The sequence below is a fragment of the Limulus polyphemus genome, unplaced genomic scaffold (assembly GCF_000517525.1).
Source record: "Limulus polyphemus unplaced genomic scaffold, Limulus_polyphemus-2.1.2 Scaffold920, whole genome shotgun sequence".
NCBI classification, from domain to species: Eukaryota; Metazoa; Arthropoda; class Merostomata; order Xiphosura; family Limulidae; genus Limulus; species Limulus polyphemus.
In genome coordinates, this window is record NW_013666530.1 from 269529 (window position 1) to 283011 (window position 13483).

The window sequence follows — 13483 nt, forward strand, 5'->3', positions numbered from 1 at the left end:
AATGCTATAGGTATAGGGAATGGACAAAAACATGGTGGACGTAGAGTGGTGGATTAGTCTTTGTTTGATAAGTTGTTTTTAAGCGTAAAGCTACACAATGAGATATCCGTGTTTTTCTCACCGCGGATATCAAAACCAGCAACACACGGCAAACTATAAAGGACGCCCAAAATAAAAGAACGTAAAAACACGAATAATCAACATTCAAAATAACACAAGCACAAAATCATGAAGCAAACAGTATACAAAGAAAAACACCATTGCTACCAACACGAAAACCCATGAGAGAGTACCGATATAAACCAACTATCTACAAGAGAAACATTCGCACAGGCAGTAAAAACCCACACCCAAACAAAGAGATTTCAAAACAAAGGAATAACACAAAACACAACAAAAGGAAATAGTAAACGAAATAACAATGGCTGTCACTAACATATAACCCCCAAAACCAAGAGGACTGTATCACATTAATCATTAGTACAGCTCTAGAACAATTATTGCCGATACTACCACACATTGCACAACTATTCTTATTACTACAAACATTACAGATTACAAATACCCAACAAACATAAGTTCACACACATATATAACCTCACAACATAACACTACCACACATTGCAGAACTATTCTTATTACCCCAAACATTACAGATTACAAATACCCAGCAAACATAAGTTCACACACATATATAACCTGACAACATAACACTACCATACATTGCACAACTATTCTTATTACCCCAAAAATTACAGAACACAAATACCCAGCAAACATAAGTTCACACACATATATATAACCTCACAACATAACACTACCACACATTGCACAACTATTCTTATTACCACAAAAATTACAGAACACAAATACCCAGCAAACATAAGTTCACACACATATATAACCTGACAACATAACACTACTACACAGTGCACAACTATTCTTATTACCCCAAAAATTACAGAACACAAATACCCAGCAAACATAAGTTCACACACATATATAACCTCACAACATAACACTACCACACATTGCACAACTATTCTTATTACTACAAACATTACAGAACACAAATACCCAGCAAACATAAGTTCACACACATATATAACCTCACAACATAACACTACCACACATTGCACAACTATTCTTATTACCACAAACATTACAGAACACAAATACCCAGCAAACATAAGTTCACACACATATATAACCTGACAACATAAAATGGACATAGCCTTGAAAAGGAAGGTTGTAATAGAATCTCAAACAATCAAACCAGCCAAACAATAAAACCTAAAGCCAAGAAGATAAGATAACAACAGTAGAAGGGGCAGGAAGAGGTCTATTAAAACCTGACCCTCCAAAGGTCGCAAAAGTCCTAAATTCCGATAATTGATCCAAACAAACTTGCAGGTTTTCCACTGAGCCACTGGGGAGGCGATATCGTAGGTCTCCGCACATGCACGGTTACTCGAATACTGTAAGATAATCTGTAGTAATCCCGTTTAAAAACTCGTGTTTATTTTATTCAGACACCATATTAATTAGTTTCACCAATAAATAAAATCATTGGGTTTTAACGAAATAGTTTTAGCTTTTTTTATGTTTTAAAACATGATTTTGTCTGGTGTGTCAGTAAAGAGATTTCGTTAATTTTTCATTATTCATTTTTAACCGTTCTTTATAGAGAGAAACAAAATCAAGGACATTACAAGATTGAAAGGCATTTAAATATAAAAAGAAAATCAATGTTAGAACTGCTTATCGACCTCGCACGTCACATTTTAACCCACCCAACCCGAAAACAGAATTAATAGTGTATATAAAAGGCCATATGAAACATGTGAAATATGTTATGGCGAGACAGTCGGAACATCAAATACATGTATTAAAGAACACAAAGTTGATAATAAATTCTGAGGGATTGGCACTTTAGGCTTAGCAAGCACATTCTTACACAAAATCACATTCCAGATTGGAAGGGGCCCGGCATGGCCAGTGGTTAGGACGTTTGACTCGCAATCTGCGGGTCGCGAGTTCGAATCCCCGTCCCATCAAACATGCTTGCCCTTTCAGCCGTGGGGGCGTTATAATGTGACGGTCAATCTCACTATTCGTTGGTAAAAGAGTAGCCCAAGAGTTGGCGGTGGGTTGTGATGACTAGCTGCCTTCCCTCTAGTCTTACACTGCTAAATTAGGGACGGCTAGCGCAGATAGCCCTCGTCTAGCTTTGCGCAAAATTCAAAACAAATAAACAAACCATATCGGAAAAACGGTAAAGTTATAGCCAAATGCAATAATAAATTTCAATGACATTTTTTTTTAATGAGCTATGGCATATTATGAACATAAGTGTCGTCACAACTTATCGTGTTTTTACCGTAACTATGATGATTCACAACACACAGTAGCCAATGAGGAAAAGATATTGGACTGTGTCGAAACGTTTGGCAGGTTTAAATTTATCGATTACTAGCATAAACGATACTTTAAATATTACCTTACTTTCGTAAATACGTGTAAGTGTGAAATTGTATAAATGTAATTTGAAAAAATTTACAACATAATTTTGCGTTTATTAAAACTACATACTTTGTATGCCTAAACCAAAGCCTTTTACCACTTTAATTGATATTACAGCAATAAATGTATAAGTTTCAATTTATGCTTGAATTCGATCGTATTTATGGAGGCCTGGTGGTTAGGGTATTTGACTCACAATCTGCAATTTCAAATCCTGCCATTAAACATGCTCGCCCTTTCATCCGTGGGGGTGCAATGACTTGACGGTCACTATTCGTTGGTAAAAAGCAATCCAAGAATTAAGCGGTGGGTGGTATTGATTAACTGCATTTCTAAATTAGGGATGACCATTGTAGATAGTCCTCGAGTAACTTTGCGCGAAAGTCAACAAACAGTACTTGGCGAATTATTTTTTATGATTTTTATTTATCTGTAAAATCAATTGGTTATATATTTTTCTGTATAGATCTTAGTGCCCGTTTTATTCATTGCTTTGTATCCCTACCGTATTAAAAAAAATAGTTTCATTTCTATCTCTTCTATGGTTCATTTCGATACTTACTTGTGTCAACTGGAGTTTATATGGTGTCAACGCCTTTTGCCGTCCAAGCTTAACTATAATCCTTTATATTTGTAATTAATGCAACAGTTTTAGGCTTAATGTACTTCTCAACGCTAAATTCTTTATTCTGTACTTTAGAGTTTTATCGAGAACAGTGTAATGTTATAAGCTATACGTTTAATATTGTAATTTAGATGATACCTAGAGGGCGCATGACGTTAAGACCAGGTTCGTAGTTCTCGAATATTCGGGAGAATGGTAATAAATGAGGGCATTTACGAAATGTATAGATAAGGATTCGATTATAAATACGGGTGATCCAGTTAATAAACCAATTAAGCTTGCAGAGTGAATCATTGAAGCATAGATAGTTAATCAGTCTGAGAGTGTTTTTTGTTAGTTTCATCGTTTCCAATCACTTGATCGATCAGCCGTGTGGTGTCGTACAATTAAGTTGGATTTTTACGTTAGTTTAGTTTAGATAGCTCAGCTGTAAATATAGGCTTACAAAGTGCACAAGCCTGTAAAGAAACGTCAAGGAGGAAACAAAGCTAATATGTTATTGTTACACGGACTGGACGTTGAGCTATTTTCACCAAATAATATAAAATAATCAGCCAACGAAAGTACAACGTTACAACAATTCACTAATATCAATTACCCCCATATCCATTGTTGACGAAGCGTTTTGCTTAATACCAAAGTTTTTGTTTTGTTTTTAATCAGGGGAAATAAGAAAGCTATAGTATATATTTTTTTCTGATATCATTGGATTTTTTCATTTTATTATTACAACATTCCAGATTTCGAATTCAAGTGATTTATGCAGTCCTCTAGAAGCTAGAGTGGGGAAAAAAACGAGTTCATTGACTTTTTGAATGTTTATTACACATCAGGATAATACACATAAATTAATAACGACAAGCAGAATTTGATTCCTACTATGACATTTACATCCAACCAAAAATAGCAAACTCCATATTTGTCACTGACATGATGCCTATCTGCTGAACAACACCGATAACACATACATACAACACATCGAACAACCCATGTAAGACAGTAATGGGAATGCAGGGATATTTCAAGTATATAGGCAAAGCAGGAAAGCATCCATATCCCATCTCCTAGACGTTCAATCGGTTCTCTTCTCTTCTCTTCCCTTTCGATGTTTTCCTTCTAAAAGAATGAATGTTTCCTATGTTTGCCCAGATATTTGAAATGGATATACGAACATATGTTTACCAAATAACATGATACTTACCAACTTATTAATTTCTAACTGTATTTACAGTTAAATGCTATTATTTATTTAAATAAAATTAACTTCTCCTTTCACATTCTTTTTTTAAACGAGATTTTTTTATTCCCGCTCATCATTGAGTCAGTATATCCATACCTTCTATTTGAAGTTGTATGTAAAGAATATATTAGAAGAAATTATTGTCATTCGTTTAAAAACGCCCCCCTCCATTTACAAATTGAATCTTTATATAAATCAACGTATAGTGAACCTTACTATCTATATTAACCCTTTATACCGATATCTCTCCCCCATTTGTATTCGCAATGACTAAATAAATACCCTTGATATTATGTGCGTTACTTTGTTTTAATGTAAGACACTCATTAAAATACTCAAATCCAAATAATATCCAAAGAAGTATTGTAGACGAGTTTCCATAAAAAAAAACAGAGAAATTACTCTGATATATCATAGACAGAACAAACTGCCAGAACAACATACAATAAAAGCTAATAAAGCTTACAAGAGCATCACTAACTGTTATGACTAGATCCACTGATAGAAAAACAAACAAACAAAAAACCATCAACGACGTGTATAAAATTTTTTAAAAAGCATATCACATCAGCACTCTAGTATGTTAATGCCATCTATCAGCAATGAAATCAATTAAACTTTTCCGTGTTTTTTTTTTTTAAACTATAAACCATAATGAATGTAATTCTTTTTTTTTCACTTAGAAAAATAAGAAAATCAAAATTAATTATTTGTTAACATTAATATGCTTTAGTAGAGGGGAAGTACAAACACCATACAGAAACTACACACTTTTCAGAAACGAATTGTGATGTTACTTGGGTGTAATTACTTTTATGACTTTGAATGTCTAATGCATAAGCAATAACATTATTTCGTTATATTATAACTAATTGTACCTTAACAATAGAATTGTTCAAAATTACTAGTGAAAACTAGATGAACTTAACACAAATAAAAAAAAACATGAACATTGCTATAAATATTCTATCTGGGGAAGTTTAAAAATACGTCTTGATAAACGTATTTCATTATTTATTCATCTAATTAAATACCTTATAACTAATTACAATGTCAAAAATCTATGTTAAAATACGTTAACTGTTTTGTCAAACCCATCAACATATTTTGATATATCTTTTAAGTTACATAAACTTTATTTCATCTACCCTGAGATATAACTGTGAGTGTCAAATTAAGGTACTGCTGACTGCTTGCTGTCCCTTTGGCCAGTAGTCCTAAATTAGGAATAGCCCTGTCTGAATATTAGGGTCTCTGACATATTTGTTTAGGTCATTTGTCACCTAAGGTGCTTTTTCGGGCTGAAAATACCAATACCCTGAGATATAGACCTGAGTTGATGATATCAGTGATGAAGCTAGAATTCTACCTCATGAACAATTTAATTCTTTTTTTACCGAGTAATAATAATAAAAAGTAGTCAGTCATGTCGAATTCAGTGTGTAAAAAAAATAATTTTACCACTTACTTTCCTATACTTAACTCAGAAGCTTATCTTTAAAATATATATATATATTAATGAGTTCTAGAATTTAAAACATATTTGCACATATTGTTATTGGCCCACAGTGGAATAGAATGAGTTCTCTAAAAGAGACAGAGAAAATATACTTAGACATATATATATATATGTCACGAACAAACAAAAGTGATATAGGCAGCAACTACCTAGATCAGTATGATACTTCTAGAAAAAGTCTTTGAGGATTAATCTATAAAAGTAGCTCTGGTAGAAATGAGACCATTTTGGAAGACTTCATCATGAGCCTGAAGTCTTTCAAAATTTCATTCTCTTATACTTGAACTAATTTTGTACATTAGCCCTCCAGTGTTTTCTCCACAAGTGTCACTCTGAACTAGGCAGTTGCTACCTATATCACTTTTGTTTGTTCATCCTGAATACTCTGCCTAAGTCATCTATAAAATAATACTGTTAAGTGATATTGTGAAGACAGGAAAATCATTATGTCCCATTACAGTGTATCAAGTAATATAATGGTTCAGAATATTTGTTCTTTTTTACAATTTTTCTGGTTAAATATTGAGAGTGAAAAAAATGAATTAATTAACACTCCATACCGTATTTTGTACCTTACTTATGTAAAAGTACTTTTATGAGTTTAGTTTTGCATATTTGAAAGTAAACACTTTATGTACCAAAAGATTATTTATTGTGTCAATATCACTAAAGTAATTGACCAATCTGTACTGTCATTAAATATAAGAATTCATAGCATTTGTGGAACAACACAATTAACAAAACCACCTCTCAGGACAGTAACAAGAAGTCACAATTTCTACATTCCAAAAACTATTCTAACCTCTCATTTTTTGTTGCCAACACCAACTAACATAAGTCTATTGTTCTAGTAAGTTTTTTTTTCATGGATTATATGCATGAGCCTAGTATTAGTGGTAAGTCAAGTAAATCTCTACATCTTATCAATTATTCTGATCACTCCTGTCCTAATACCACCAGAAATCTCTACTTTTCTTAGGTATTAAGACCACCTCTGTGTAAACACCAGTCTTTGCATCCTGTGAGTTCTTCCAAATATTTTATGCAAATACAACTTATTGATAAGATACACATTCCATAACTTCTTTCCAGCTTCTGTAACTAGCACCTCATTGCATATAGTGAAGGTTCTGAAACTATAAACAAACTGGAAAGTGTGCAAACCTGTTAATGATTTCATTTTTAAACTTAAGGATCCATTAAAAAAAATAGGGCTAGAAGGTTCTTGGTGTATCGAAAGATACTAGTTGAGACACAAGACCACAGAAAAGAGAAAGATACAGGTGCTGATGAAGTACAAGCTCCTTGGAGTAGCCATTACAGATGTGAAAATCATTAGGCTACAAGATTTATAAAGAGTACATGACAGAATTAGGAGCTAATAAGCTACAAGGTGCTTGGAGTATCAAAACACTTCACGACAGATGCAAAACCATGAAGGAACGAATGAAAATGTGCAAAACTATTCTGCTAAGGCAATCACAAAGTCTAAAGTAACATTAAGAACCTAACACTATAATTTTACAAGACACTGATTAATTTTAGTGGAACTAAGGTATTAAATTTATGACAAAGTGATAATTAAGAAGGTTTCCCTATCTACAGGGCTGCTATCCTAAGCATAAATTTGTGTATCTAAACATATATAATAACTAGTTTAAAAGATTTAACAACTAACAACAACAACATTTCGATAATAGTTATTAGCTAGTATACCTAGGAGCAAAGCTTTTGACTAAAACATATGTACAAGAAATAAAAGTTAATTAACTTAATCAATACATGTTTTTATACAAAAAAACATTTTACGGCTACATAAATTTGACTACAAAACTAATTAATAAACCCGATGATAGTCCTAAGATATGATATGAGCTACAACAATGTTTTACGGAGAAAAACTTTCAATTTCTCTGCATAACAGATGTCAGCTTATCTCTACAGAGCCCTTCAGTGGGCTGGTGTTATTCATTGTAAGTTTACTATGAAAAAACTGGGAGTCAGACTTGGCATGATTGTAAGCCTTTATCCTGCGTTTGTACGGCTGCTTGAAGATTGGTTGTCCATTGACGATTAAGGGTATTATGTCAGGAGGTTGAGTGGAAAATGCAGATTTTCCGATGGTTAGTAAAGGTTGGCCATGGATGCTACAGGGGCGTGATTCATCTCCAGGGGGTCCTTTTAGTTGAGGGTTCTCCATCTGAGATGTTTCACTTGAAGAACAGGAGACTGAGTGAATGTTATCTTTCTGTCTACTCAGTACTACATTTCTCTCTTGCTGTGACTGATTACAGCTCCCTTTATTAACTAGACTATTAACAGGAGAATCTGGATGAATAAAAGAAAACTCAGATGTAGCTGATGATACCCCAGTTTTCACAACCCGAGAGTCTGAGGTAGGAGTGACCTCTGGATTGGAGAGTATATGTTGTGCATAAAGAGATCTTTGGGAGAGAGCTGGTGACACCTGCAAAGAACGTGGAGAGGGTTTCTCTAGGTGACTACGCAAAGATCCTCTTCCTAGTGAAATGAGGGACGAGTGAGAACCACCAGTACATTGAGGAGCAAGTCGTGGAGCATGGATTAAACGAGATGGAGACTGGAAATCTGGTTCAAATGGAATGGAAAAACTGCTCTCGTCAAAGGAATCACTGTCATTGGTAGCTAGGAAATGTAGGGTATGAAAGAATGTAATAAATTATGATTACAATCAACATTGATTTGATCTATGAAAATAAAATATTAAATTAATATTTTTGGAAAATAAGACAGGTTAAAAATCAAAGGGAAAAGTAATAAGTAAAATACACCAAACCAAAATGATATCATTCATAGCTATGGTGTGAAATATAACAGATGAACATTGCAGGTAATTATAGAACAAAATACAATAAACCAACATCAATGGTAATATGAGAGTTGAACAAATGAACGTTAATAGCAACTATGATGAAAGCATAAAAAAATGCATGAGTTGGTTAGAAAAAATATTCTTCTGAATAAATGTCCAAAAGGTACAGATATAATTTTGGATCATGAAAACATGAAAAACTGAAAAAGAAATGAAGATTATGAAAAAGACATAAAGGGGAAAGAAAAAAAAAGAAATAGAATTATAGAAACAAAGCAATTGTATATTAACTATTGGGTTTTGTTGCTGAAGTCTAGCTAGGGTAGCATTCTTGTCAACCAGTCAAATACAGTGAAAAATTATGAAAGAATTTTAGGATTCATGGCTGAGGTTTGGAAAAAAAATGTTGTTTAGATGAATATTTACCTCTGTTAGTTGGAACTGATAATAATAAAATAGAATACATGAACATCAGTAATGTAAGAATAAAATATGGTATATGAACAGTAGCTGGAACTGTGAAATAACCACTTAAATCTACAGCAAAATACAATATATGAACATCAGCTGTAACTAAGAGAGTAGAATACAATATATAAACATTAGTTTACACTTTCATTGCCAAATGAAACAGCGAAATGTTTTGGTATGATGAAATTTGTAATATAGAAAAAGTGTTTAATGAAACTATAGAATGTTGGTTCAAAATATAGAATGTACAGTACAGCAGATAAATTGGATGATAGCAATAAAACGTAAAAAAGAAAATTTTAACACTGGCAGAATATGTAGATATACTTAAAAAAAATCAATTGGACTACACCAATGGAACATGTATTTAACAAATAAACCACTAATAGGATTAATGGCTTATAGGTATAGGAGGCCAACTGAGGTTAATCGGCCGAGCAAAGCAAGGGAATATGTGCCAGGGTCCAAAACTTGTCTTATAACCCTAGAAGCTCTTGAGCTTTAGATTAAATTTTATCGATTCTCCTGCTTTTCCTGGGAGTAATTTTCTTAGCTTTGATGCATTTTTACTGGAGCAGATTGAAATGTGCTCCTCCACCTCACCCCACCTGCTTCCTATGCCACTGTAGCTTCTATCGTACAACATTTGAACAATCGTATCAGAGAAAAGTTGTAGTATTCTGGCTACTACAATCATATTTTTTCTTTTGGAGAACAGATTTTAAGTAAGTATCACAACAGTATGTATGAAATACAGCTCTTGTCCAATAAATGTGCAACCTATTTGTAAGCTAACTACCAGAAATAACATCTAAAAGAATCAGTTGTACTAAGGAGTTTGGATTGAATCAGGACATTTATAGTAAAAAAAAAAAAAGGCACAAGCAACTTACAAGAGCTTCCATCCTGGTGTCTTCCCATCTGTGGTGTTGGTTGTCGCTCTGCTACTGGTCGCAGGTCACTTAAACGATGAAGGTCCATGCTAGTGTTCCGGCGGTGCATCAAAGAGGTTTCTACGTAGCTATCAGACAGTGTGTGTTGCAAGGTGAACAGGTGCCTGAAGAGGTTGAACAATAGGTCTCAAATCAGTATATTTCCGGTACATTTCCAGTCTATTACAGTGATTCCTAACCTTTTCACCACCAAGGACCCCTTTTATTATTATTTTTCCCCCAACAGACCCCATGTTTTTGAAAGATTCCATCTACCCAACAAAATGTTTTTATTAACTAATAATTAACTTGTTTTCCCATTTTTCACTATCAAATAAAAAAGATACGTAACTGAGTGTGCAATTAAAAACAACAGTATTAAAAAACTTACATGTTTAATGACATGGTATTACCTCTGTGGACCCCCGGGGGGTCTGGGAACCACTAATCTATTACCATATTTCAACATGAACCTGTTAATTATGTACTGCAAAAGCAAATGAGAGAATTAAGAATGGTTGATGGGCCAAAATTTCTTGATGATACTGATACAGAAGTGGCAAGAAAATATATTTATTGTGATTTAAATCAAATCTTACATTCATGTTCATATTAAAGTATAGCAATTTCATTCTTGTTAAAAGACACAAACAAATCTTACCGTCTTCTTAAACCTGCATCAGAAAGCTGAGGAACTAGAGTCTGTGACTTACGAAGAACTTCTCTTCGACCCTTGCTACGACTCATGGCATTTCGCAGAGAAAACATCCAATCATCTAAGCCTTGTGGTGTCCAGAGCAACAACTGACCTTCCTGACCAACCCTGATAGCAATTACTCCATCTCGTTTCTTGTCTGCCCACTGAAGGCCATCAATATCTACCAGATTAACCTGTGTGTGTATGTGTAGAATTTTATTTTTTTATATTTGCAATAAATACTCAAAAATGTCAGTTTTTATATAACAAATTAAACCTGAACAATTGCAATCTGTAATGTATTAGCATGTCCACTCAAGGCCAATGAATTACAATTTCTTTACTGAAATTAACATTTATTTTATATAAAGTCTGCTGGTGGCTTAACTATAAGTCTGAAGGCTTATATTACTAAAATTTGGGTTTTGATACTTGTGAAAGGTAGAGAATAGACAGCCCATTGTGTAGCTTTGTGCTTACCAACAAAACAAACAACCTTTTATATAGAATGTGCAATATCTTTTGAAAAACATGAAATCTTCAATCTGTGCCTGTTTTTTGACATAAATTTTTTGCACCATTACTGACTAGTAAGCTCTTTTAATCTTAATTGAACATATTTCTAACAAAAAGTATATTAAGTATTAAAACTGGTAGTTTACTATGAGTTAAAACAATGGTGTGCCACTTTACACTATTTGATGTATACTTGGTGTATAAAGTGGAGACTGGCTATTTAAACCCCATATATCTGCTTTTGTGGACAGAAAAATGTTAAAAGCTTCCGCTAGATATCAGTATCTGGAGATCTATTCGTACGGGTAGAGCTTGATGCAAATTGGGTTTACTTGCAGTCTTTTCTTAAAACATCATTTCTGTCTATAGTGTTTTATTAAACTTCATGATTGAAACCACTATTGGTCATTCTGACTCTTTGCCCCACTACATCTATACAGTTTACCATTAAAGATGGAATTATATAAATTCTGATTCATCTATTCTTTAGTATTAGAGCCTTTAAAACTATACTGTTACATTGTCTGGCCATTTTATTAGAACTCCATCTAATATCAACTATAATAAACTGGACTTTAGATGGTACTGGCCTCACAAGATTCCAAAGGGTTTTCTGAGCTGTCTTCTTAAGAGCAAATCTACACATTACATCACGTGCACTATGCATTGTGGGAAATGGTGTTATCTTTTCAGAATGAATGATTCAACACACACAAATCCTAGTAAATATGGAAAATGTATCAGCTGAAGCAGCCATTAAAAAGAGAATCCTGAATTCATGGGGTTGAAAACCAGAAATGAATAAGTGGTAAGTTATGAATCAGGATCGTAAAGTAAACAGTACACCTGTAATTAATCAGAGACATAATCATGTGTGGTATATAAACATACTGTGTGTGTTTTATACCTTCTTGTTTTAATATAGAATTTTCGAAAGTAGTCAGTTATTCTTGGTATGTGCACTTTTCACATAACAGTGATCAAGAAAGTCGTTAAATTACTTTTGTTCTAGCTACCTTGTTAGTTACCCTGGAAAGAACACCTGGTAACTCGCGCCACAATTGTAAGTGAATTATAAACAGAATACTAGTGCGATGGAAATGGGGAAAGGTATTTCAGCTTGTCAACTGATATTCTAAAGTAAATGAATAGGCCTAAGTTGACTTTTGACAACAAGAAGAGAACCATATAGTGTTTATGATATGCCTATAATCTCTATAGTGTAAAGAATCTGTTGTATATGCATATAACGAGTTCGAATATCTATATACATTATTTTGAAAATAAGTGGAGTGTGTGCTGATTGTTCATTTATCGTTGAATTTATCGCCAATAAGTCACAGACACCTACTGTAGAAGAATCCTAAGCCCAATAACAACAATACAGTATGCATTTATACTATTAAGAAGTATAAGTAAAATCCTTTAACTGACAATTGGCTTATAACGCAAAAAAACCCAACAAAAAACGAGTTTCGATACCTATAGTGAGCATAGCACAGGTAACGTTTGTAACGCAAAAAGCGAGTTTTGATATCGATTGTGTAGCTTTGTGCTTAATAAGAAACATAAGTCTTAACAACAATTAGTGGAACTAATTGCAATATTTTTTTTTTATTTAAGTCCTTTGTGTGACTCATATGCTATTATAAAACTTTTAATCAACATAGTTATAGATCCACAAGCAACTTAGTGCATAAATAGTTTACAGAAATGTGTTTCAAATGTATTTCAGAACATAACTTATTAAAAATGACAAACACTTAGTCATAGCTCTTTTTATCGCAGGGAATAAACCTGTATTTTATGGTGTTTTATGTAGTTTAAGAGTCCAAAACAATTTAGGTAATACATCATACTATTTATAAGAATGTACACCAAAGTCTGTTTAAACTGTAATGTGTTTTTATACGATTTTTCATCTATTTTAACATGTTTAAATACATCTTTACCCGAAGGATTTTATGTTTTGGAATGGCCCGGCATGGCCAGGTGGTTAGGGCGCTCGACTCGCAATCTGAGAGTCGCAGGTTCGAATCCCCGTACACCAAATAGGCTCGACCTTTCAGCCGTGGGGCGTTAAAATGTGAGGTCAATCCCGCTATTCGT

General features: G+C 33.5%; 1 protein-coding gene across 4 annotated transcripts in view; it reads right to left on the reverse strand.

Moving 5' to 3' along the window:
* Positions 1 to 3951: 3951 nt before the first annotated feature.
* LOC111086208 overlaps positions 3952 to 13483 on the reverse strand; it is a 43662-nt gene continuing 34130 nt past the window's right edge. For all 4 annotated transcript variants that reach the window (XM_022388104.1, XM_022388102.1, XM_022388106.1 and 1 more), the window contains exons 3-5: positions 10823 to 11052; positions 10123 to 10286; positions 3952 to 8571 (exon numbers count right to left, since the gene is read on the reverse strand). In XM_022388104.1, the coding sequence (XP_022243812.1) occupies positions 7835 to 8571; positions 10123 to 10286; positions 10823 to 11052 (1131 nt within the window). In that variant the 3' untranslated portion in view covers positions 3952 to 7834. The remainder of the gene's footprint in view (positions 8572 to 10122; positions 10287 to 10822; positions 11053 to 13483) is intronic.